The 27,992-nt window shown below is 38.3% G+C and overlaps 1 protein-coding gene across 2 annotated transcripts in view; it reads right to left on the minus strand.

Annotated features, from left to right (window-relative positions):
• Positions 1-27,992, minus strand: part of tgfbr3 (transforming growth factor, beta receptor III) — a 182,639-nt gene that overhangs the window by 39,539 nt on the left and 115,108 nt on the right. For both annotated transcript variants that reach the window (XM_043698779.2, XM_043698778.2), the window contains exons 5-7: positions 13,330-13,513; positions 11,222-11,390; positions 7,714-7,861 (exon numbers count right to left, since the gene is read on the minus strand). In XM_043698779.2, the coding sequence (XP_043554714.2) occupies positions 7,714-7,861; positions 11,222-11,390; positions 13,330-13,513 (501 nt within the window). The remainder of the gene's footprint in view (positions 1-7,713; positions 7,862-11,221; positions 11,391-13,329; positions 13,514-27,992) is intronic.

Below are 27,992 nucleotides of genomic sequence, written 5' to 3' on the forward strand. Positions count from 1 at the left end.
TAAAATGTTAAAAATCACATAACACCTGATGAAGGAGCGACACTCCGAAAGCTAGTATGCTTCCAATTAAACCTGTTGGACTATAACATGGTGTTGTGAGATTTTTAACTTTGTACACCCCAGTCCAACACCGGCATCTCCAAATCATGGCAATAAAATGTACAATGGAAAATTTTAACAGATAGCATTTTTTAAAAAGAATCTGCACACAGAATCTATTACAGAATTGCAGGAATGAAGCATTTGAGTAAATAGTAAAATTGGCATTTAGCTTTAAAATCCGAATAGACTCTGCAGTGCAATACTGACAGAATGATGCACTGCTGAAAATCCTTTCTTTCAGACAAGAGGTTAAAGTGACGCCCCACCTGTGCACTCAAGCTGAAGTAAAAGATGTAATTGAACAATTCAACAAAAAAAAAGGCAGGGAATTTTCCCAAGTGGTTTCTGCAATGTTTATCCTTGAATTAATTACTTTTTCTGCATCTTATTTATTTCTTTGTACTTTTAGCTTGTTAATTTGAAAGTGAAAAAAGGGCATTCTAATTTTTATCTTGCTTGCTCATTTTTCTGGTTAAAATTAATTAATTGAAATTTTACTTCTACAAAAGGCACAATAAAACACAAAAGAATAGTAGCCACAAAAATTAGCTTTTATGCCTATATTTTCAACTTTAGGCATCAGTTTGGATGCAACATGCGTGTTGTAGTGATGGATAGCAATATTGTGGGAGTTAGTAGTATGCACTGCAAATACTCAGAGTAGGCAGGCTGGGATGTAAGTCAGTAAACAATGTTGGTTTGAGACCACCAATGCCATCTTTGACCTTGCTGCTCATGCTATCACCCTCTCTTGAACATGTACAAGCGAAATATTCCTTCAGCAGTAGGAAGAACCCTCCACTGGTATTGAAAGGAATTATCAACTACTTTCTGATTAGGTTTGGATCCATTTCTACTGATTTTTGCTCAGTTTGGAGAAGTGCTGAGAGTTTTCTATTCCTGTGTAAAGTTAGTGAAGTCTTCAGGAAGTGATGTGGAAAATGGTAAAGCCTTTGGTTTTTAGATTAGACTACTTACAGTGTAGAAACAGGCCCTTCGCCCCAACAAGTCCACACCGACCCGCCGAAGCGTAACCCACCCAGACCCATTCCCCTAACACTATGGGCAATTTAGCACGGCCAATTCACCTAACCTGCACATTTTTGGATTGTGGGAGGAAACCGGAGCACCCGGAGGAAACCCACACAAACACAGGGAGAATGTGCAAACTCCACACAGACAGTTGCCTGAGGCGGGAATTAAACCCGGATCTCTGGCGTTGTGAGGCAGCAGTGCTAACTACTGTGCCACCCACATTTTTTTTCCCTATAGTGCTATTTTTGATATGTTTCCCCCAATCTCAATCGCAAATCATTGGTCAGATCACATTTTAGAAAGGCTTTGGTTCTGACTTTATGGGTTCTGCTCAGATCGCTTGTTCTCAACCATAGGTGTTATAGCCCCCACTATAAAGGAGACTTAGCAGCAGAAAAGCTCACACAGTGAGAAGAAAGGTTCTCAAAAGGATTCTTTATACACTTAGAGTCATTAGGTAAAAATTCACTTACCTCAACCTCACTGAGGAACAGTGTGTGCAACATCTCCATTTTACAAAAAAGACGCTCATTAAAATGTTCAATGTAGCAGACCTCCAGCTTCACAGCAAGAGGAACCCAGCCTGCCAGCAGCTCTCAAGGTGACTACTGCTATGAGTTTGTTTTTGCATCAAAATCTTTCTGTATTGCAACAGATGGCAGCCACATTAACTCCTCCAGGTATTTAATATATATATATCATATTGTGATGTGATCTATAAAGGGATGTATGTTCTTTGTCCATAACTCCGGCATTCTTTGACAGAAGCTTTAACTTTTGTGAGGATGAGCAAATTGTTTATGTAGTTTCATATCACCCTCTTATCAGCCAGAGTCCTACCTGCTGAGGTCAATGATGCTTGTTGGATTACTTGACAAGAAAGGCCTAGCTTCTTCAATGGAATTTAGTAATGTCAAGACCTTATGAACTACAAGTTTAGCAGTTTACCGTATAAAAATGCTTTATCATTCTCCATGCACAACTGCATTATGCATTTTTCCAAAGGCTCACTTAGTAATAATAGTGTGTCACTCTGGATGATACCAGTAAACATGAAACAATGCAGTCCAGCAAGTCCATAGGGAAGAACCACTCTCTTTAAAGATGGAAATGGGTTACGATCCCGTAATTGAAAGCAGGTAGAGCTTTCATATTCCTTGACATTATTTCTGCCTGCTTTGTCCAGAGTTTCCGAATAACAGTTCGGCCAATCAATGCTACACACGGTAGAGGTACAATCACTATCTCGTGCAGCATCAATCAGCAACTAAGATGCTCATTTGCCAAGTTAAGCCTGTGTCCACTCAACATTTTCTTGCTGTTCATCCTCATTACATGCGCCCTCAGAATAATGTGTTGCATAGTGGCTTCAAATACTTTACTCCTTATTCTTGAACAATTCCTGACAGTGACAGATTTAAACTGGGAACATGTATTTATTTTCTGTGGATTTCTGGGATCGTCGGTTATCACCCTAATCTTGCAGTTTCCCACATTCAGAAACCTCTTAAAAGTATGACCCCTCTCAAAATGTCTGGCAGCAATTCTACCCTAAGGATAAAGCCAAAGCCATACCTTGCTGATTCTTTGCCTGTGACTACAGCCTTTTTGACTTTCAAAGTCAGTAATTATCAAGTCTTTCATTCTTTGTATCATGGCAGAACTCCCAACTTGTACTTAAAAAGGTAACAGAAATGTATTGGTTCCCTAAAAATGTTATACCACAGCAGCAGCTACTTGTCCAAAAAGGGAATCATGATGCAAATTCAACAGTTATAAAACTAAAAGTTTCCACACATGAAATCTGTGTGCAATCTAATAGTTTAATTGCCAATAGAAACTTTGGATTTTCTCGAGTGAATTTCATCAGTCTTTTATACAACCTTTCAAACTCAAGTTACATTCTTCCATGGACTCAGTGTCGATATTTGATAAATTTAAAAAGATGAGTCATGACTTGTTGACTTCCAACAAGTCAGCCCATTTGTAAATTTTGTCCATAAATTGTATCAATCCATTCTGTATCAGATCAGTTACATTCAATTCCAAAAATGTTTTATTCCTAATTTTAGTCCTTTCTGGTAAGGATAAAACTAAAATTATATCTTGCTTCTTCTTGACTGGAGAAATGACCCAAGTCCACATCTCCTCTTTATTCTTTCATTACTTATGTGGCTCCAATTCTGAAAACACCAGAATTCATGATTCTGCTTCTGTCAGAAAAAAGGGTTATCTTCTCCTTTATCTTCCCACCTGCTACCATATTTTTACAAACTAATATCTATGGGCTGAATTAGGCAACAAGATACTTTCAGAGATCTATAAGTGTGAAATTGCCAATCTATAGTTTAGCTTGTCAGTTTACATCTTGCACTTCTGGACCCTTGCTCTGTGCAGGAGCCAAACTCTCCTACTGGTGAAGAGCCCAGCATCATTTTTTAAAATATAAAATAAAGCTACTCATCCAATTCACAAGTTATCCAGATAATCTCGCCCACCAGGGCCAGTGTGACATAACAGAAATCAAAGGGGAGGAAATAAGGGGTAGGGGTGGGTAACTTAATCAAAATGGTGTTGGTGAGGAGGGAGCATTGTGCACCCATGCCCCTATAATGGCCACCTGTCTCCAAATGCTTCAAGGGTACCAGTGGAAGAACCCAGACTTTTTTTTTAAACCCACTACTAAATCATGTAATTGAACCACTAAACAAGTAACAACTAACAACCACCACATTGCATTAAAATAAAGTGAGGAAAACAAGGGAGGGGTTAAATCAAAATGATGCTGAAAGGGGAGATAATACACTCCACCCCCAGTATTCTCTCTCTAAGTGCCTCAAGGGAATACAAAGTTCAATGAGCATTACCTGTTCTTGATCAACTCAGTTGTTCTGATCAACCTTTAGGGCTCTTAGGGTGCCGTGGAAATGTTTCTACCTCTGAATCGGGGAGCCCAAGTACATTTTCCAGAGGTGCGTAATAACATCTTTGAATAGGCTGATTAGGAAAATCTTTCTGGTTGATACTTAGGGCTCTTGTGGTGCAGTGGTAGTGTCCATACCTCTAAGTCAGAAGGCCTAGGTTCAAGTCTCACCTGCTATAGAGGTGTCTCATAACATCTCTGGATTAGTGGTTGAGGTAAAAAAAAAAATTCTGGTTGACCCTTACAAGTATCTGCATTTCTAATAACAGCACATATGTTTTCCTGCAGTTGATGCTAGGTCAGATGTTAATTTTAAATCTGAGATACATAACTTCTTTGCGTAACAAAAAAAATTAAGGGATATTGTCCAAAGGCAGGTATATGGAGATAAGCCACAGATCAGCCACGATTTGACTGAGTGATGGAACAGGTGGAGGGCCTTCATGGCTTATTCCTGTTCCCATGTTCCATAATACTGTGTGGTTCCTTTAGCAATACTGTTTGAGGGATTAACGTTGACCCGAATACCAGTGACGACTCCCCTGCCACCTGAGAGTGCAAATGGGGCTACGGTTAAATAGCTCATCTGAAAGACAGCACCTCCAACAGTGGAACACTGTTTCAGTAGTGCACTAGAGTTTCGGGCCTGGTGTTTTTGCACAAGTCTCTGGGGACATTTACATGATGTCATTAAAATGCAATTTCTATGATTCTATGAAGAAACAAATAGGTAGCTCTTCAAATTTACAGTTAGGGTGCAAGGACAATCTCTTATTGATTTCAGTATCAAAAAAGCTCTTAAGTGTGTTAATACTGCAATAAGATGTTCCAAAAGCAGCTCTATAATAGCTCCACATTTTGAAAAGTCTGATAATTATACTGACATACATGAAATAAATTAAGCATAAGAAACAATGTGAGTTTATTCCACAATTATTGCCTTTACATGTGGTAAATTTTCCCTTTCATCTTCAGCCAGTTTCACATTTTAATAAAGTGAGTCAATCTATCTTTAATCTTAGTACAGAGAGTTAAGACACATAGGACTAATGATTTTTCAATATTTGAATATTTGCAATATTTTTCTAATGCTTGCACTGAATCAAATCTTAAGCAGTATTTAAATGTGTGGTATTAAAACAGCAGAAAGGAAAATATATCCAACAGTCGTAAATGCAGCAATACTAAAATGCAGCGTTCACATCATATTATTCAGGAAGTTATGAGTTTGATACTTCTGAAGTAAATTATTGATGCATCAATTTATCAATTAATTTATCTTCAGCGTCTGTGATGGATCACTAATGAAAATGCGGATGCAAAATATCACCCAATGGTCTATGTAACAAAATGGCAGTGCCAGAGGATTGGAAGATAGCTAATATGATACCATTAATCAAGAAGGGTGGCAGGGATAAACCAGGGAATTATGGCCAGTGAATCCAACATCAGTAGTCATAACACTTCTGGAAAAACTCTGAGGAATTTATTTCCACTTGGAGAGACAAAGATTAATTGGGTCTGGTCAGCATGGTTTTATCAGAGGGAATGAAATGTTCAAATCATGTAATCGATTGAGTTGTTTGGGGAGTTAACTAGGTGCATGGATGAAGGTAGTGAGTTAATGCAGTGTACGTGGACTTCAGCAAGGCTTTTTATAAGTGTCATATGGACACTGGTCAAGAGGTTAAAAGCCCATGGGATCCACGTTAATTGGTTCTATAACTGGCTCAATGGTAGGTGCAAAAGATGCTGGTTGAAAGTTAATTTTGTGACTGGAAGCCCACATCTAGTGGTTTATTGCAGAGATTGGTACTGTTTGTAATATGCTTTGTGATCTAGATATGAATATTGGATGTTTTTGTAAGTTCACAAATGACACCAAAATTAGAGGTATGATAAATAATGAGGGGGAATGTTTAGACTGCAGGATGACAATAGACTGGTCAGATGGACAGAACCGTGGCACATGACGTTTAATCCTGAAAAAAGTACGGAGTGAAGTATTTTGGGGCCACCTACAAGGCAATGCATCGAGGATAGGAGTTGGGAGGTCATGTTGTGGCTGTACAGGACATTGGTTAGGCGACTTTTGAAATATTGTGTGCAATTCTGGTCTCCCTCCTATTGGAAGGATGTTGTGAAACTTGAAAGGGTTCAGAAAAGATTTACAAGGCTGTTGCCAGGGTTGGAGGATTTGAGCTATAGGGAGAGGTTGAACAGGCTGGGGCTGTTTTCCCAGGAGCATCGGAGCTGAGGGGTGATCTTACAGAGGTTTATAAAATCATGAGGGGCATAGATGGGGTAAATAGACAAGGCCTTTTCCCTGGGATGGGGAAATCCAGAATTAGAGGGCATTGGTTAGGGCGAGAGGGGAAAAATTTTAAAATAGGACCTAAGGGGAAACTTTTTCCACACAGAATGTGTATGGAATGGGCTGCCAGTGGATTGTGGGTATCTGGAACTCTCTGTCTGAAAAGGGTGAAACAGGCAGCAACCATTTCAACAGTGAAGTATTTAGATGAACAGTTTAAATGTTATAGCATACAAGGCTATGAACCAAGGACTGGGAAATGGGAGTGGAGTAGATAGATACTCAATGGCTGGCACAGAGCCAGTGGGTTGGAAGGCCTCTTTTAATACTGTAGTACTCTGTAACTATGAAATCCTCCAAAATCTGAAGGTACTCTTGACTTGTGATTAAAAACTAGTCAAAAAAAGGATGAAAACATGCTTCAACAAGACTGGAAAAATGTGGTGAACTTAAAAAAAAAGGAACAGCATTATATGCCCTTGAGTGCAAGAATCAATAAGCAGTATGATTATTTTTTGAAGATTTCATGCAACTACAGAGCTCAACAGCCAACAGCCGAGGAAATTAACCGCTTATGACCAACAGAAAAATGCATTTTCTGTATCTCTTTTCTCATATTACACTCTTCAGTGCCCTAACCTGTTTTTGCTAAGTCATGGAAGATCAAGCTTTTGCAAAGAATTAACTTCTTTTATAATAATCTGTAATCATCAACCTACAAGTATCAAACATTATATTGGTTCAAGTAACGCATGTTAGGAAGGAGAAACAAACTGTGACAGATTAACATTTTTCAGAAGTTTTTCTTTTGGAATTTCACTTCATTACAGTAATTTAACATTTCTCAAAGTTGTCTGTTAGTTTTCCTTTAAATTAATATGTGGGATGTGGATGTCGCTGGCTCAGTCAGCATTTATCACCCATTCCTAGTTGCCCTTGAGAAGGTGGTGGTGAGCTTTTCTTGGACTGCTGCAGCCCACCTGCAGTGGGTTGACTCAAGATGCCATTAGGGAGGGAATTCCAGGATTTTTATCCAGCAACAGTGAAGGAACGCTAATATATTTCCAGGTCAGAATGGTGAGTGGCTTGGAGGGGAACTTGAAGGTGGTGGTGTTCCCATGTATCTGCTGCCTTTGTCTTTCTAGATGGAAGTGGTTGTGGGTTTGAAATGTGCTATCAGTGGATCTTTGATGAATTTCTGCAGTGCATTTTAATTTAAGTTAATTCACCACGATCAATAACTCTTCACCAGGTAATCCAATGCTAAACCCAGTTTTAGTTTGATTTCAGTAAAGAAGAATTAATTCACTGAAACGAATGTTTATGCTCAAATACTTACAATCACTTCCAGCTTTCCATTAACTTCATGTGTGTTGATTACCCAATTGACTGCTTTCCCACATTTGAGGATCAGCAATATGTTTCTAGAAATCATGGTGTCTGCATGCACAGGTCGTATGTCAATAACAATGTCCACCTTGAAAATTCTGCAACAGAAGAGCATAAAAAAAGTTAAGTGAATGTGCCAGAAATCTTACTTATCCTGAACTTTTACCAACTGAATGCGTCTCTAGTGTCTGGCCAGTTGATTATAAAATTGGATTTAATCCCAGACAATAGAACATGTGCAAAACAGCCTTCAATATGCATTAGAAAATTATTCACAATAACATTCTCTCAAAATAATTCTACATACTTTTTCCAGTAGTAGTTGATGGGTCAGATTTTGCAAAGAGCGCAATTTGACCATAAACCAATTTATCTTAACTAAATGTTTAACTTGCCCATAAAAAGAATATCTTTCGCATTTTGATCTGGCTGAATATCAACTAGTTCAAAGTTTTTCTTTTAAGAAACTGCATAACTCTACTACTTCCACTTACCCTCTGGTCCTTGCATCAAGTATGACACAGATCAGTCAACCTGATCCTAAGTCTCTGCTACTATTACCAATGGGAACAAGAATGACTCCTGCTGATCTTGTGGTCTTTGCTTGGCACACATTAGAAGTACCCTGGCAACATTATTAATTGGGTCACAGCTGATGACCAAATGGAGTTTTGAAATAGGAATTTTAGACCACATGTAAACAAAAAAGGATAATCTAAGCGTTGTGTTCTAATATTCTGCTTTTACAGCTGGGTTAAAATGTGGGAGGCTGAAAAGAAGTGGGAATTCACAAGAGACATTTTTAATGGCAGTTGCATATGTGATATAATAAAGTTAGCTTGTTAAGTTGTGTGCCAACTGAGACTTTGGCAATGTATACACAACAATGATGCAATGCTTTTAAGTATTATCTTGACTTTTTTTATTGAGAGGTGCTTGCCAGGTGATCTGGAAACTAACTAATTCTTAATTATAGAAATTTGATTTTGTAATCGTAAGGTGTAGTGATTATAATGAGGTCAGCCAGGTGGACCTCAGAATGAGTTCAGAAGGGACAGTTAATTGTTGGGGCCAGAAAATTTATTGGTATTGATTTTCTCCAGGAGATTGAGAAACAAAGTAGCAAAAGATCAAAGGAGCATTTCCATGGAAACTATAATGGAAGAGAAATACACCTCAATTGTGCACATAAATTAGAGGGCTTGCAGGGACAGAATATGGACTGGAAAGTATAATTATCGCAATTACTGACTGAATTGTTCAGGTTAAAACAGCTAATTCAATCTATACCATTAAATGATTACAAGTAGAAGCTTTTACAATCACTTTGAATCAATCTGTTCAGACATACTATAATACACCTCTGGGGCAGTTCAGACTTGAATCCAGCCCTTCTGGCCCAGAGGTAGGAACAATTTTAAGTAAATGGTACGGAAATCTTTCTGTAATGGTGATAAGCTGTCAGAAAATGTAAATTTGATACTTAATGCTTGAGACATTGTGACAAGGGACATTTATTAGTGCAAATTTTTGTGTCATAGTTCGGATGGCAATACATCATCATAGAGTATATAAGGAGGGAAGTATAGCTGCAACTATACAAGGCATTAGAGATACTACATCTGGAGTACTTACTTGAGGAGGGATGTGGTTGCATTGTAAGTACTTCATAGGTGGTTCGCTATATTGATTCCAGAGATGAGGGGTTTGTCTTATGAACAGAAATTGAACAGTTTAGGCCTGTACTCTGGAGTTTCAAAGATACACAATGTTTAAAAAAGTACATGGGATATTAAGTAAATTTAGGGAGAGATGCACAGATTTTTAACTAGTCATTGGTTGATGGGTTATGGAGACTGAGCAGGAAGTGGGTTTCAGGCCAAGATGAGATCAGTCATGATTGTATTAAATGACCTGAAGGGCTGAATGATCTACTCCTGCTCCTAATTCTTATAAGCTGGACATTGCAGTTTGACAACCACTTTCAAGAAGCCTGCAGTTTAACATATGGTGGCTTGTGATATAATGGTCATCAGGGGCCATCTAGAAGAATGTTTATGACACAAAGACTGGGAGAACTGCGGGTAGTGAGGAGGATTACCAAAGGATACAGTAGGATATGGACAGACTGGACACTTGGGCGCAAAAAGGGCAGATGGAGTTTAATCCAGACAAATGCATATTGCAAGATCTAACGCAGGAGGTAAAGACACAGTAAATGGCAGAACCATTAGCAGTATTAACATACAAAGGTGTACAGGTCCACAGTTCGCTGAAAGTGGCAACAATAATGGATTATGTGGTCACGAAGGCATAATGCATGCTTGTTTTCATTGGTCAGGGGATAAAGTATAAAAATTGGCAAGTCACGTCATAGCTGTATAGAACTCTAGTTAGGGCACACTTGGAGTATTGTGTACAGTTCTGGTTGTCCCGCTACAAGAAGGATGTGGAGGCTTTGGAGAAGGTACAGAAATAGTTTACCAGCATGTCGTCTGATTTGGAGGGTATTAGCTATGAGGAGAGATTGGACAGACTTGATTTGTTTTCACATGAACATCGGAGGAAGAAGGGCAACCTGATGGAAGTGTATAAAATTATGAGAGGCAATGGATAGAATGGATAGTCGGTATCTTTTTCCCAGGGTAGAAATGTCAAATACTAGGGGATATAGATTTATAGTAAAAGAGGGTAAGTTTAAAGGAGATGAGAGAAGGAATTTTTTTTTAAATAGTCTGCTTGGAATGCACTGCCATAGGATGTGGTGGCGACAGATACAATAGCAACATTTAAGAGGCAGCTTGACAGATCTATGAATAGACAGGGAACAGAGGGATATGAACCACGTAGAGGTAAAATATTTTTATTTTAGAAAGGCTTCATGCATCAATGCAGTCTTGGTGGGCTAAAGGGTCTGTTCCTGTTCTGTACTGTTCATTGTTCCATGTTAATGCTACCCAAGTAATGAAAGCAGAACCATCATAATGCATATAGTTCATAAATCTGATTACTACATGTCAAAAGTGTTCTCAAGTTCACCAATACAGTACGTATTAGAGATAACAAAACAGGTTGCAATGCTGGTTTTTATTTTTTAAATAACCTATTTGTAAAAATGAATTTATTTTCTGTTTCTCTGCCACAAAATAGAAACTGAGTTAATTAATAAGAAAGCAATAGATACTTAGGAATTACTATGTTGCAACAGAATTGAAAGCTTTGGAATATCTTGATTTGGAGATTAATTGCAGTTTCAAGTGTAATCCCTATTTAGAAATATGATACATAAATATATAGAAAAATATTTAACTTAAATGCATAACTAATGTTTTGTGACATCTATAGGTTTTAACATCACTCTTAATCATAAGTAATGTGACTGATCTTTATTAGACATGTGTGTTAAACTCAGCAATTGAACAGTCCAAGAGCAGAAAGCAAGTAAAGTATCAATTTACCTGTAAGGACTTGAACTTGGTGATTCAAGTTCAATGAGATGAACTTCCTTTCCTTCTGTTGGGTTGGGTAGTAAACAGCCATGTGCAGACTGAGTCTTAAGATATGCTGCAAGATAATTCTGGGATAGAAAATTCTTTTCTATGATGCAAGTTGGTGGCAACAAGGGATCTAGGAGAGGTCAGAAATATTATCTGTGACAATTACGAATGTTTATTAAATTGCCAATTTACAAAATATTTTGGAAAACTATCAGTGTTTCAGATAACATTTGTGACACAAATACCAAGCGATGAACATCTCCAACATGGGTAAATCTAACCATTTCTCCATGGCATTCAAAAGCATACCATTGCGGAATCCCCCACCATCATTATTCTAGGATATAGCACTGACCAGAAATGGAATTAAATCATCCATATGATTACTGTGGCTGCAAAAGCAGGTCAGAGTCTTTGACAAACCTCGTAGCTCTGCAAAACATCTACAAGACACAAGTCAGAAGTGTAATGGAATACTCTCCACTTGCTTGGATGAGTCCAAACTCCTCCACAACTGCAGATTTCCCCTCCAAGCCATTCACCATTCCAATTTGCAACCATATGGTTGCTTCTTTATTGCCAAGGGATTAAACCTTTGGAACTCCTTTTCTAACAGCTTTACAGAGACGACCTACTCCATGGACTGCAGTGATTCAAAGTAGCAGCTCACCACTACCTTCCCAAGAAAAGTTAGGGGATGGGTAACAAATGTTGGCCTAGATAGTGAAGTATACAACCTGTGAAAGAATAGAACAAAACTTAAGGAGCTTGGAATCATCCAGGACAAAGCAGCCCATTAGAACAGCAACCCATCCAACTATGTCTACATTCACTCCATTCAGCACTGACCCACAATGGCAGCAGTGTGTACCATCTATAAGATGTATTACATTAACTTACCATGCTTCTTTTTTGCAGCTCCTTCCAAACCTGCAACCTCCATCACTCTGAAGGCCACGGCCAACAGACATATGGGAATACAACGTCCTGCAAACCCCCTCTAAGTAACATACCTCATATCTTAGAAGTATGTTGTCATTCTTTCACCAGCACTGGATCAAAATCCTGGAACTATCTTTCCAACACCACAGGGATGGAAGTGTTTTAAGAAGGTAACTCGCCATCTGAAGTGCAATTATAATGGACAACTATAGCAATGCCCACATCCCATGTCAGTTCTAAAATGCTCCTGATGTATGGTAGTGTGGCTAGTCCTTTGGGTTGCAGCATGTCCGTTCCGTTGTCTTTCTCTTAGGCACTACCATACATCAAGAGCATTTCCGAACTGACAGCCAGACTACTGCGACCACTAGGACTCATAACAGCACACAAACCAACAGCCACTCTCAGACAACAACTCACCAGAACGAAGGACCCGATACCCAGCATGAGCAAAACCAATGTAGTGTACAAAATTCCATGCAAGGACTGCACAAAACACTACATAGAACAAACAGGAAGACAGCTAACGATCCGCATCCATGAACATCAACTAGCCACGAAACGCCACGACCAGCTATCTTAGTAGCCACACACGCAGACGACAAGCAACATGAATTCGACTGGGAAAACACTACCATTATAGGGCAAGCCAAACAAAGAACAGCCAGGGAATTCCTAGAAGCATGGCACTCATCCACAAACTCCATCAACAAACACATCGACCTGGACCCAATATACCGGCCACTACAACGGACAGCTGAAACTGACAACCGGAAGCGGCAGGGACAGGCCACTATAAATGCCGGAGGAAACACCACAGAAGCGCTTCACCGGAGGCTCCCAAGCACTGAGGCTGTCACCTAGACAGGGGACGAAACTTTTGCAACAAAAATTTCCAGCTCGGCGAACAGAACCACAAGAACAACAAATAATATGCATTCCTTGGTATGAGGTAATATACATACATAATACTAATATATAGTTTAGGAAGATAAACAAAGGTCATTATGAATTTGAATAACAGCATAACTTGATAAGCTACATCTCTAATAATGAAGAATCCACAGTGACTACCATAGCTTGGCCATTAGGTACAAACATTGCTCGTTAAAGTAAGGTTGACCCACCTTCACCCACTTTGATGTAAATGTTATTAGCCTTATTCAGTTCAGTGAAGGAAGTCACGGATCCATATTTTGTCTGTGTCCACTGCAGTAAATGTTTGCTGTCTTGGGGAAGCAAATGTTCTTCCAATGATCTTGATGAAGTAAAGTTTACTATTGGAAACTGAACAGTAGAATTCTTAGAAACCTGAAGGGATGAAGAACAGAAACAGTTTTTAAAGCTACTCTTCTTCAAAGTGAATGCATTTGTTTTAGATTGAGTGGCAGAGGATTGCAGAGTTTCTTTTAGAACTATCGGGGATAGTCTAAGAATTACGGCCAGATAGTTCAAGGGAGATTTTAGGAAGTAGTTCTACATACCACAGGGTGGTAGATAATTGGAACTTTCTTCCACAAATGACAGCAGACACAGGCAACTTGCTAATTTTAAATCTGAGATAGATAAATGTTCGTTAAGCAAAAAGGTATTGAGGGATATGGGACAAAGTCTAAATTAGAGAGATGCTAGAAAAGCACAGCCGGTCAGGCAGCATCCGAGGAGCAGGAAAATCGATGTTTCGGGCAAAAGCCCTTCATCAGGACTGAAGCCCTGATGAAGGGTTGCTCCTCAGATGTTGCTTGACTGGCTGTGCTTTTCCAGCACCACTCTAATCTAGATTCTGATTTCCAGCATCTGCAGTCCTCACTTTTGCCTGGATACAGGACAAAGGCAACCACATGGAGTTAGGCCACAGACCAGCCATGACCTCATTGTATGATGGAACAGACTCAAAGAGCTGAATGGCCTATTGCTGTTCTTATGCTCCTATATGTAATCAGTGTATTATTTGCATGTTAAATGGGTTAATTTTTTTATTTTTTGTATAGCTATAGAAATGAGAGTTTCCTTATTTGACATAGGTAGATCTACTAAATGTTACAACTAACAAGAAAGAAAAATTTGCATTTATGCAGCCGCTTTCACATCTGGATGTACACAGAGCTTTAAAACTGATAATGCACTGCTATAATGTAGGTAACGCAGAATTGAACAGAAAAAAATACACTGTAAGCAATAGGTGGAATTTGATACCCTTTAAATCCACACCCACTGGCAAATTATAAAAGCAGGAGGGCAAATAATTGACTGGGAAGTTGAGGACCCTACAGCTTTCCTGCCTCCTCCTGATTAAGTCTAGGGCAGGAATACTCACGGATTGCATTCCAATCCAGACACTAATTCAGATACTTAAGTGGGCAATTAATGTAGGTGGCAGAAGTAACCATGCAAGAGAATGAGAAGCAAATCCTTACTGAGTTTGCTGACAGGATCCTAGGATTTCCCTTATTCAACTGCACCAAGTGCCTAATTGAAGGACTCAGCACTGGGGACGGGAGGCAAGGCATTGCCTTTACCTCTGACCACTTCTACCAATCAGGAATATCCCTTGTCATAACACAGACATTACAATGGTTGATAAATGGAGCAAACAACCAGGGTTAATGAGTGATATTCAGATTGGGAAAAGGTTGGAAGTGGTATATAAACCCTTGTTGAGTGCTGGGTATCACAGTCTTCTCAATACACACATTTCTTACTGGGTAAATTTGAAACTTCAACCTGAATCTATCCAAAGTCATGGACACATTTCCTGATGTCAGCTTACACTTAAATTGCCCGTCACAGTCATTAAATACAATGGAACATAAAAATTAGCATGAACAAGTGGAAAGCAGTACAAATAACTGGGATGAGAAGTGCAGGGTTAATATAATATATTCCTTTAAATGTGAAAATTAAAGTTTCATTTATGTATATTGATTACAATTAATGGTAGAAGCTTCAACATTTTAAATTCAGCTGATGACATTAAAAAATTAAAAATAAAGTATAGAGTTTAGTGAGAATAAATCATATTTCCTAGCCCAAAAGTTGAACTTGCTACACATATTTCGTACCTCCACCTTTCTACCTACAGAACAGAGGAAACTTATTCCTAATCTGAAAAACCCTTCTGAGGGCCATCTCGTCTTAAGATTTCCACATTTGCAATCTCGTCATCTTGTCTTAAGATTTGAGACAAAAATAGTGGCGAGACTATCAACATCATGATGAAAGAACAAACTGGACATCAACTTCCAGTGATGGAGTATCTGCAATTAAAAGATGAAAATCAGGACATCACTGTTCAAGTTACCCCTGTGAATACTAAGTGTCCTGCTGGGCCTTGACATTGAAACACATGAGAAGTGTGAAGTTCATATAATTAATCCATCACATTTCTTTGAAAATTTAAGGCTTGTTTATTGTAGTGTGACCATTTTGTTTTAATGGCATGGTAAAGTTTAATTGAGCTGATTAGCTCAGTTGGCATGTTTGAGTTCTGCTCCAGCTCACGTAGGCTAAGGACGTTGCTCCTCATTCTGCACCCATGAGCAGAATGCAAATGGAAAATCATCACTGACAAAACCTGGCAAAGAAACTGCAGAAGAATCAGCAGACAATGAGCCAATAAACATCTTTCAGGCACAGCACACATGAATGAAGCCTTATATGCTGTCAAACCTTGCTGACAACGAAAGTTCACTTTTATTGTGAGCAGTCTGACATCATCAGATTTACATATTGTTAAGTTTGAACATTTGGAAGTATCTTTAACTTTCCCTTCATCACATACTATTTTCCCTTTCTTTTGCTTATTGTGCATTATTTGGCATTGAATGAATTATTCCAATGCATGCTATTTTATCCAGATGTTGCACCCCTTAGTATTTTTCTACCTCATCAGTTAAGGAGATACACACTTGCCTACCCTGTTTCTTAGGTTCTAGATTATTTCAAAAAGAGTGTTGCATCAAAAATGATTGCTATGCACAAAGTTTCAATGCAAAAGCCTAATGGAAGTTTGTTGGTAAGGGTAAATATAAGGAATGACTGCTCGCAAAATCAAGGTCTGTTGTTAAGCAGCCATGTGTATTACTTCCTAACTTCAAAAAACAAAGTTCTTTATGATCTTTAAAATGTGGAAATAATTGAAAAGTATAAACATACATATACTTAGTGAGAACATACTATAACTCCTTCTCACTTTAAAATATAACAATGATTAAAATTTGGCAGACACTAGCCCACAGCAACTGCCTTTATTGTAGCAAGTCCAGCGTATTTTCTGTGATAAACAACATGTGCCCAGCAATCTACACTTTGATATGTCGACACTGGTCTAGACAGTCTAGCTGATTTCTTTTTCCTGGTGCAAAATAATGGAGAGTTGTCAATGATAGAAAGCAAATTTACATTTAGATTTATTTCATCTATTTATTACTGTTCTTTTCACAAACCACCTTTCTAAACATTGCGCAACTTCTAATTTTTCCATCACCAGTTCCCTCTGCATGCAGTCAACTATTTTCATGGTACTCTATTTTGTTTCCACTAGTTTCCTGAAATGTACATCCCGTGACACAATTTAATGCAGATGGACTGGAGTCCGACATTCCATTGATCAGTGCCAAAAAGTTAGAAAGTGGAGACAAACAGCTGCTTAACCTTTAGACATTATCCTTAGGAAATCTGGCTAAGTTTTAGTGTGATTGCAATAAAACAAAATAATAAATGCAAGGTTTAGTACAGTACAAAGTAAAATTAATCATAATTATGGCAACAATGACTTGTATTTATATAGCACTTTTAACATAAGGTGTCCCAAAGCATTTCATTGCAGTGTTCTCAAACAATTTGACACCAAACCAGGCAAAAAGCAATTAAGATAGTTGACAAAAACTAGAAAAAGGTAAATTCAAGAGGAAAAGGTAAACAGGTAGAGAAATTTCTACAAAAATTTCCAGGCTTAGGGCCCAAAGAACCAAAGGTACTTTCACCAAACTTGGGGAGGGCTGGGATTGTGTTGAGCTGAGACAGACCAGAATTGAAGGCATCTAGACAAAAACAAGGGCTGCAGATGCTGGAAAACAGACTCTAGATTAGAGTGGTGCTGGAAAAGCACAGCAGTTTAGGCAGCATTCTGAGGAGCAGGAAAATCAAAGTTTCGAGCAAAAGCCCTTCATCAGGAATAGATATTCGTGATGAAGGGCTTTTGACGAAACGTCGATTTTCCTGCTCCTTGAATGCTGCCTGAACTGCTGTGCTTTTCCAGCACCACTCTAATCTAGAATTGAAGGCATGCAGAGATCCCAGAAACTGGCAAGACTGGAGAAGACTGCAGAGATAGGGAACAGTGAAGAAGTGGAAGAATACCAACTGGCCATTTATAAAGTGTTTGAAACATAGGAACTTAAGTACGCCAAGCTTATTCAACCTCTTGAATCTGTTCCAACATTCAAATAGTTCATGGCTATCACCCCCAATTTAGCTTCCCTTGATACCGTTAGCCATCGATCTCAGTCTTGAAAGTTTCAAATGACCCAACATTCACAGCCTTTTGGGATAAGAGATTTCCAAGTAAACTGTAGCTGAATTACTCACACTAACAGTATGAGGTTAAGAAATAAAACTCTTTGGATAATAGATGTTAATTTCACCACATAATGCAATGTGGGTTAGCCAGCAAGTGAGCTCAAGACAGATGAAACTATATTACAAATCGTGTCCAGCAAAATAGTTGGACATTACCTATACCTTTTGTGTCATTGCATTTGTACTTTTACTATCATTCATATGATATATTGATCTTCCCTAATGTAATAGTATTAGCATAATGTCAACACCTTCAACTAATTGGCAGACTATAAGATGTGGAAACAGAAGGTGACCAGTCCGCCCATCAAGTCTGCAATGCCATTAAATGAGATCATGGCTGATTTGGATCCTCAACTCCACTTTTGGATTTTTTCCCATAACCTTTGATTTCCTTACTGATTAAAAATTATCTATCGCAGATCAAGTATACTTTACCTAACCTCTACAACCTTCTGTGGTCAAGAATTCGACAGATTGTCTACCCTCAGAAGAAATTTCTCTTCACCTCAGTCTTAAAGTAGCTAACAGCTTACTCGGAGATTATGCCCTCTAGTCCTAAACTGTCCCACAAAACCACCTTTCCACATCTATCTTATCAAGTCCCCTAAGAGTCTTGGAGAGACTCTGCAGATCTGGCAGCATCTATGAAGAGAAAGCAGTTAACATTTCAAGTCCAGTGACCCTTCTTCAGAAATGTTCCAAAGGGTCATTGGACTCCTTAACTTTGATGTTGCCAGACTTGCTGAGTTTCTGCAGCAATTTCGGTTTCAGATTTCCAGCAGGTTTTTATTATTTATTCTCAAAAGAATCTTGTCCACTTCAATGAGATAATTTCTCATTCTTTTAAACTACAATGAGTACTGACCAAACTTACTCAACTTCCCCTCATAAAGCAGTCCCTCCACATGTAGAGGAGCCTAGTGAAATTTCTCTAGATTGCCTCCAGTGCCAGTATATCTTTTCTTTCTTAGAGGAACTTAAAATGGTTTAGAGTATTCCAGCTGTAGTTTGACTAGTGCCTTAGCAAGATGACAGCAGATAAGACGCTCCAACTGTCGCTCCTCTGTTCCACCCGTTTTTTCTTTTTTCTTTCTTTCTCCTCCCTTTGAGATTTTTTTTTTCAACTTCTGACTTGGACCTACCTGGAGGGGAATGGAGGAGCTGGTGAGCCCCAGAGGCCAATCCCAGAGCGGAGGCTTGCACGGGGTGGCCAGTCCCGGAGCAGGGAAGTGAATCCTGGGGAAAACAAAAAAAAACTTACCTTGGAGCAACTGAGAGTTCGTATGGAGTGGACTGGAGGATTGGAGCACAGCGAGGACAGTTGTTGGTGCAGGCGGTCAGACCATGTGTGGTAACCGCTGCACTGAGCTACTGCAATGTAATGTTTACTTGCAATTTGTTGATCTGATTGTAATGTTATCCTTTTAACTATTATACACTATGAATCACTGTAAAGTAATGCAATTACTTTTCTTTTTATTCCACGTTTGTATCCAAGATCTATACCTCGATACTTTGTACCTCAGATGGTGCCCTAAGAGGTGACAGAGTAAAACATTTCACTAGACTTCTGCAGTTGAGTACACGTGACAATAAAGGATATTCTAATTCTAACTGAATAGTTTGAGCAAGACTTCACTCTTATATATATAAAATGTACATGAGAGGTAGCATCTACTACAGGTAACAGCTCATTTACTTTTCCTCTCTGCTCTTAAATTTTACAGATTTCAACAAACATAAGCATCAAAAATGTAGTAACACATTTCATTTAAGTGACATATGTTATATTCAGGAGTGATAATTAAAGTTGTTAATGCATTAATGCTCATCAACCCAATAAAACTGGATTTCTTACAAAGAAACAAAACTTTGCAATATAAAAATAATCTCAGTAATCTGGAATGGTTTGCATTTTGTGAATTGATGTACATATGGAAACAGAATTACTTTAAAATATCTAGCTTTAAGTTTAGCACAGAAAGTACTTAACTCAAGCTAGCTTGTATTTTATAGCTTTAGTATTATGTCTTGTATTATGTTTAGTATTATCACTAATCCAAATAACATAGAAAGTAAAACTGAACTCAATATACCGTGACTAGATTGGCATCCAATCTCAACACAAATTCTGTTTTGCTACTCGGATGATTCACTGTGTGTTGCTAATGTATTAAAACTCTCACATTGTAGCTACATTGCACACTAGTACCAGAGATCAAATTCTATAATCCCAGCAGAAAGACCTTTTTAAACTGGTATGGGACAAACCTGGGCAACAGCCACTCTAACCTTAATTCTTGTCCTTTCGTCCAAATGTAACTCCCTATTGAAACAGCAAAATCATCATATTTAATCACCCATGCAAATGACAATGCATAATTTTTCCAAATTAAGTAAAACAAAATAAGAAAGTGATCTTATGTCATTGGCATGATACTGATACTAGAAATGGATAGAAAAGATAGACAGGCTAGGTATAAATGCATTTAGAAAGAAAGTAGATAAGCACATGGAGGGATAAAGGAATCAAGTAATTAACTTTGACTTCGGAATTTTATATTACTGAATTTGGCTAACAATAATTACCCTTTTTTTCTCTTTTCTTGGTCCAACTTATGGAAAACTGCATTAATTAGAAATAATGTATCCCAATGGTGTACAACCAGAATGATGAGAAATCTAGGCTGTATTTAAAAGGCTGAATGCGCAAGCGGAAATTAGAGTTGTTCATGATGGATGACATACAAACTGCAACACCCAGCTTCAATGACAGAATCAATAGAAGTACTTTAGGATATACTGAGGATAAGAGACATAGGACCATATTTGCAAGGGAGTTGGGTTGGAAGGAGGGGTGCAGCCAGACGTGAATCAAAAGCCAGGAACCTGAACTCTGGGGTCATTTGATATTAGTTTTGAATTCAAGCAGACAAAGACAAAGGGAGGAAACCTAGTGTTCTCAAAGAGAATATGTGGTTGTAGGAATCAGAGGTGGTGAGCAGCATGTGTCTTACACTCAGCTCTTAATTTAATGACTTGCTATATCAGAAAAACTGCACATACTTGTTAATCCAACTTTAACTTGTGAATTATGCCCCCATCTGCTTTTCCTCTGTCTTTCAAAATAAACTCCATTACATGAGTCCTCATCCACTCGATGTTAAGTAGCACCCAGCATTTACTTTCTACTATATCATTTATTCATCCACCTTTGTAGCTCACCACAATCTGTACACCATGTGACAGATTTCTCTCGGTTATCCTCACTGAAAAGTTAGGATGGTGAAAAGGCACACATAAATAGGAACTCCAATTAACATGCTCCCATTTCCCACCTTGATCTACTGCCTAATCTCCAAAACATAGTTTGCCTTTTCATAGGGCAGTTTGAGGGAGGGCCTTCAGAAGCTCCACAACCCAGAGGCGAGGTCAGATGTATCACAGCAGTCAAGTCAGGGATCTGAGCAGCTTGTCACTGTCATTGGCGAATGCAACAGATTGAAGTAACAGTAAGTGCAAGTTGAAGAGACTGGTCATTTCGTGTTTGACATAATGCTATATTAAGTTACCTTTATTTCCCATAAAATTGTTTAAAAACAACTACTCCTCATCCACCTGCTCTTGGGAATTAGAAATCTTCCTACTCTATGTTAACAGCTGCAGTTTAGTTAAAAGTAAAAGAATCAATACAGATATAGGTGTAAATTGATGTTGATGACATTACCTCATTAGACTACAGCCCTTAAAACAAAGATCATAATTTGAAAAAGACTTCTGTAGCCAGTGCTCATGTTTCAATTCAGGTTAGGGAGAGATGAAAAAGATCCATTTTGTAATGTTAAGCAATTATTCCAGAAGTTTAGTTCAAAGAATTGAAGTCTCCACTCTCCCAAAGGCATAACTTGGCTCAGATACCATGTCATTTACACATACAAATACACAATGCTCAATAAAGGCACCAAACTTGTAATCAAGATGAATCATTCATACCACATAATTTCCTACAGTTAGATTGCTATGATAATCTATACCACATTTGCTGACAGTACTACTTTGCAATTAGCAAGAACTGTAATTTAATAGAAGGACAACAACTTGCATTAACCACCTCAGGAAATCACAGCAAGTTTTACTCTATTGAAACAAAAACAAATCGCAGGATAAACTCAACAGCTTTGGCAGCATCTGTGGTAAGAAAGCACAGTTAATGTTTCAAATCTGATGACACACTTCATCAATTTCTGTTTTTGTTTCAGATCTCCAATATCTGCAATTCTTTGCTTTATTTTACTATTTTGACTTACTTTTGACTGTAGTCATTGTTGTTACACTGCACCATCCCACCAATAGCAACAAGGTAAAATCATTTAGAGGTGTTGGTTGAGGGCAAGTATTGGCCACAGCACTTGGATATACTGTACAAGTAACAACATAACCCTCTTATCTCTTTCTCAATCTGGTTTTAGTCAGTTCTCAGGATTTCAAATTTTAAAAAAAATCAACATTTATGTTAAAAAACATAATAAATGATAAGAATCTTCAGACTGTCAAAAAATGTCAACTGCCATTATACAAATGATTCAAAAATACTCAATGATGATATTACTAATAAATAGAAACAAAAGAAGATAAATACCAGAAATGTTCCACTTCTGTTTTACAGCATTACCAGTAAAATGTGGACATATTAGTAGAAATCAGATTTATTTATTTTTGATTGAATTCAAATTGGTGGTTAAAAAGATACCACAAAAGATAGCAGACTGTGCCAAAAAGGTTTGTCCACTGTAATGTACACAGAGACGAAGTGAACTTTAATCTACAATTAAGTTACTTAACAATATATTTACTGTTCCGTGTATACAGAAAAAAAAACATTGTTCACCTAAAGCCATTCTTAACAATTCAGCAAAATGACAGCTATTCAATGTCAATGACAATTAAGTTTGCCAGCCAGTCCGCAATGTTTGGCATTTACAAGCATTTCTTGAAAACATTGGGCTCATTAATTCTAATTACAATCTGGAGCAAAAAGACATTGATCAAATATGAAAACTCGTGATAATGCTAGATATTTAAAATACAACAAAATTACAGGAAAAGGTACCATATTAGGTTACTAAACCTATTCAAAACTTTTCAACAGCAGCATTGGTTGAGGACATCTACCTTTTAATAACCAACATGCTTTCCGGCTTTGAAAAACAACCAGCAACACTTTTGGATTTCACAGAATATTGCTGGTTTTAACTAGAAGTAGTTTTAATTACATGAATCAATCCCATTATTTAACAGGTCATGCATTAGTTTTGATGGTCTGATTGACTACTTTGATTGTTTCAAATGCATATTTATTCAAATGGCATCATTTCTGAAATAATTCAAGACAATATGACAAGATATATCAGAAAACAGGTATGTCACCTAAAACAAAATCAAAATCCAAGGTGTGTGGTCAAATTCACAATTCAGAGCACCATTACATTCAAAATAATAAAAATACAAGGCAAATAAAAATGGGACTAAAAGTCAGATTAATTGCTAAACATGACTGTATTTAAGCTTTTAGTGATATTCAGAACAATAATTATTTGTTTTCAAGGAAAAACATGACTAATTTGTTTACATATATGGAGACGATTAGTTAGTTTATTTTTCTGTGCAAGTGTAAACTTGAATCATAAGTTCAGTAGAAAATCAGAACTTTTCCATAAATTGGGGAACTGACCATCAAATAAGATGAAAAGTTTACTCATTTATTTCACTTGCACTGCCAATAGCTGCATCTTAAAAAATGTAAGCTGAAATATCAATGTGGAAAACAAAACAAATTTAATTAGTGCATGTGAATTGGGTTTTGAGTTACCACTCTACATTTTTCCACAATGACACACTATGGAAACTTGATGCACTATGACTTTGTATGTATAAAACATTTAACACAATTTTAACACTACAACTATCATTAATGGCACTGGAGTTTTTACAATAGCTTGCACTGATATGAAGATAAACAGAAGAAGATAAAATAAAAGTATACAGAAACATGCTTTAAATGCTCTTCCATCAAGAACACCGAGTGGGTTGATTAATTAAACTAACATGAAAGCCATTCTTGATCCCAGAAAACACGATTAAGCAGGATGCTTTCAGCTAGATGTAATAACACAATTCGCAGGGTTTTAAAGCAGCTCTAGAGTTAGCAGGATAGAGTACTTCTATTCATAATGAAGTTACCTCAGGTTCCTTGTAACCGTAACTCAATGAAAGTTAAGGTGGACCAGAAATAAAGAATCTGAATCGCAGGTAGGCCAATTTTAATGTGATCGATAGGTCCTGGTCAAAGTGGACTGCAAGCAGCTACTTGTCAGAAAATCTACATCAGAGAAGTGATAGTTTGAAAAAGGGAACAGAGTTCAGGGCCTACATCAAAAGCACAATGGGTCCACATTGACCCTCCAAAGAGTATCCCATCCAGTCCCACCATCCCCATTGTGGTAACCCTGTAACCCTGCATTTCCCATGGCTAATCCACCTAGCCCACACATCCTGGACACCACAGGGCAATTTAGCATGGCCAATTCACCTAACCTACACATCTTTGGACTGTGGAAGGAAACTGGAGTACCAAGAGAATACCCTGTAGACACAGGAAAAAGATGCAAAGTCCACACAGATAGTTGCCAGAGGCTAGAATTGAACCTGGGTCCCTAGCGCTATGAGGCAGCAGTGCTAACCATTGAGCCATTGTGCCACCCCTACATGCTCCCATAAAGTTAGTGGGTGGCACCAACATACCTTGGATGTTGAGTAATATAGAGGATTAAATAAGGAGCGTAAAGGAAATACATGGTAAATTTCAAGGACTCAGGTAAATAGGAAATGCAAAGTGTTGCTTAAAAAAATTAGGGAAGTGAAGAGGGAAACATGAGAAAACACAGGTACGTAAAATGAAAGAAAATCCAAAAGGCATTTTATAGTACATTAAGGGCAAGAGGTTACCCAGGGAAAAAAAACAGAGCCCATTAAGGACCAAAAGTCGCAAACTGAATGGAGCTGAAAGACATAGCTGATGTTCTGAATGAATATTTTGCATCTGTATTAACTATAGTGAAGGACAATGAGGCATTTAAAATCAGGGAGGAGAATGTGATATGCTTGAGCAAATTACAATTGAGAGGAAGGGGGCATTAGCAGTTATAGCAGTCTTAAAATTGTATAATTCCCAGATGAGATCCATCACAGGCTGCTGTGGGAGGCAAAGAAGAAGTCAGCAGCATCCTTCAAATTATTATTCAAGTCTTCTCTTGCCACAGGAGAGGTGCCAGAATACTGGAGGACTGCTGATGTGGTTTATTCCATTTTACCATTATTCAAGAAGAGTGATAGGGATAAACTAAGGTACGATATCCCAGTGGTCTAACATCTAGCATCTGTAGTAGGAAAATCTTTGGAAAGATTCTGAGGGATACAATTAATCTCTAGGATTAATCAAAGATAATAGTTGAATAGTTTTGTCAGGGAGAGATCATGTCTGTTTGACAGGTTTGATTGAGTTTTGAGGAGGTGACTAGATATGTGGATGAGTGTAGCTACTGGGTATAATCTGTATGGACTACATTAAAGCTTCTGCTAAGGAGTCACATGGGAGACTAGTCAAGAAGGTAGCCCATGTGATCCAGGCCAATTTGGCAAATTGGATCTAAAATTGGCTTCGTGTCAGGGAGGTAGAGGTTGATGGTTGAGAGTCGTTTTTCTAACTGGAAACCTGTGTCCCCTGGCATGCTGTGGGTTTTCTGATGGATCCTTTGCTGTTTGCAGTGTACGTTAATGATGTTTTGAAGTTTGATCAGTAAGTTTGTAAATGACATGAGAGTTGGCAGTGTAGTAAATAGCAAGGAGGAAAGCCTTAAATGAATAGTGAGGAGGAAAGCCTTAAACCACAAGACAATATAACATGGTCCGGCAGATGGGCAGAACAGTGATATATAAAATTTAATCCAGAAAAGTATGAAGCAATGCATTTTGGGAGGAATAATAAGGCGAGTACACAATGAGTGGGAGGAACCTTGGAAGTACAGAGCAGAAGGGAAGGCAAAGAGGATACTATATTTTATTAGTTGAGGCACTGAATATTACAGCAGATAGTTTATAATGTTAAGATGTTAGTTACGCCACAGCTGGAGTACTATGTACATTTCTGGTCACCACACCATAATAAGAACGTGATTGCTGTAGACAGGGTGCAGAGGAGATTCATGAGGGTTGTGCAGGGGCTGGAGTGTTTCTGAGGAAGGGTCACTGGACCCAAAATGTTAATTGATTCCTCTTCACAGATGCTGCCAGACCTGCTGAGCTTTTCCAGTAACTTCAGGATTTAAAGATAACTTTTTTTCCCACCCAGATAATGGTGGATATATGGAACTTGTTGTCTGAAGGGGTGGTAGAGGTGGGAAACATCATAACGTTTAAGAAATACCTGGAAAACTCTTGAAATGCAAAAGCATTCATGGCTATGGACCAAGCGTTGAAAAGTAGGACTAGAGTAGATATGTGCTTGATGACCAGCAATGACATGATGGCCTCTTTACATGCTGTAAAACTGACTCTATTGCTGTGACATCATGGAATGGCCACAAGAAGTAAAGATCCAATTCAAGGACCTTCTAAAAAAAAATAAGATTTTTATTTAAAAAATGCACAAAAGCAAATCGGTGTAATTGCTTTTCCAAGGGTGTGATTAGTCGAGCTTTCCATGAAGCACAGCAGGTCAGGAAGGGCTTATGCTCAAATGTCGATTCTCCTGCTCCTCGGAGGCTGCCTGACCTGCTGTCTTTTCTAGCACCACACTCTTGACTCTGAGCTCCAGCATCTGCAGTCCTCACTTTCTCCTAGCTTTCTATGAAGAATGGAAAAAGTAGTGGTTTTTTTCAGTTCTTCTCCCTGGAGGCAAGATGTCCATGAACTCAAAATACTTTGCTTCCTTTTAACAAAGAAAAAGTCTTATGCTCAATTTTATTAGGATTAGTGTACTTACTAGGGATATCTGCTTTATTGATCTTTGCAGCATCCAAAGCAGTTTTTAAATACTTAATCATGGAATAATGGAATGGCTTACTCATGTTGAGCTACAAATGGTTTCAACTCATCCAGGGCTTTATAATGTTCTTTGGAAGAGGTAGAAAGGAGTCTAGCTCCAACTTAATCCCCAAGCCACCATTAAATAGCAGTGGGTTCAGGATGTAATTGGGCGAAGGTGAGGACTGCAGATGCTGGAGATTAGAGTCAAGATTAGAGTGGTGCTGGAAAAACACAGCAGGTCAGGCAATATCCGAGGACCAAGAAAATAGACATTTCGGACAGGAGGCCTTCATCAGGTGTAATTAGCTCATTAATAAGCTATATGATACCCAATGCTAGGAGCCAGGAATCAAGTCAGTCCCTTCCATCATCAAACTTGAACAAGGAACGATCTCATTACTGCCACAAGACTGATGGCCAACAAGATACCCAGCACAATAGACTGCAAAAAAAAAATACAGCCCAGTACATCTCTTTAAAATACTAATGAGTGTTTGGGAAGATTTACTTAAGCACTTACTCATAACTTGACTGATGATTTGTCTCTTCTCTCCTCAACCAACCACAGTGTCTGTGTTTCTATTCTCACTTTGCTAGTATTTCTCATGTGTTCCTGCTACACAATGTGCTAATATTGCTCCTCACGACTCAAGTGTGCAAATGCTTACATTCTATACCCAGTCACCACAAATACTCATGTTTCCCTTCTCAGCACACCCTCCAAAGAACAAACTATTTTTCAGCAAGGTTCCAACACCAAACATATCTCCCTTTGCTCTCTTCAGGGCCCTGTCCTTCTGACACCCTGCTCCACTCTTTCACCACTCAATGTTTTCTCACTCCCCTATGGACCTTTACCATACAACCGCAAGAGGTCTCACACTGCTCATTCACCACCGTCCAAAACCCCAAACATACCTTCAAGGTGAAGCAGCATTTTATTTGTACTTCTTTCAATCTAATCTACTGAATTCAATGTTCACAATATTTTATATTGATGAAACCAAATGAAAATTAAATGACTGCTTTGCAGAACACCTTCACTTTGTCTCAAGGAATGATGGAAATGACTCCAACCTTCCAGCTGCTTACCATTTCAATGAATCACTTTGCTCCCATCCTA

The sequence above is a fragment of the Chiloscyllium plagiosum genome, unplaced genomic scaffold (genome assembly GCF_037043375.1).
Source record: "Chiloscyllium plagiosum isolate Xiang-an unplaced genomic scaffold, Cpla_swu_hap1 HiC_scaffold_9, whole genome shotgun sequence".
Taxonomy (NCBI): Eukaryota; Metazoa; Chordata; class Chondrichthyes; order Orectolobiformes; family Hemiscylliidae; genus Chiloscyllium; species Chiloscyllium plagiosum.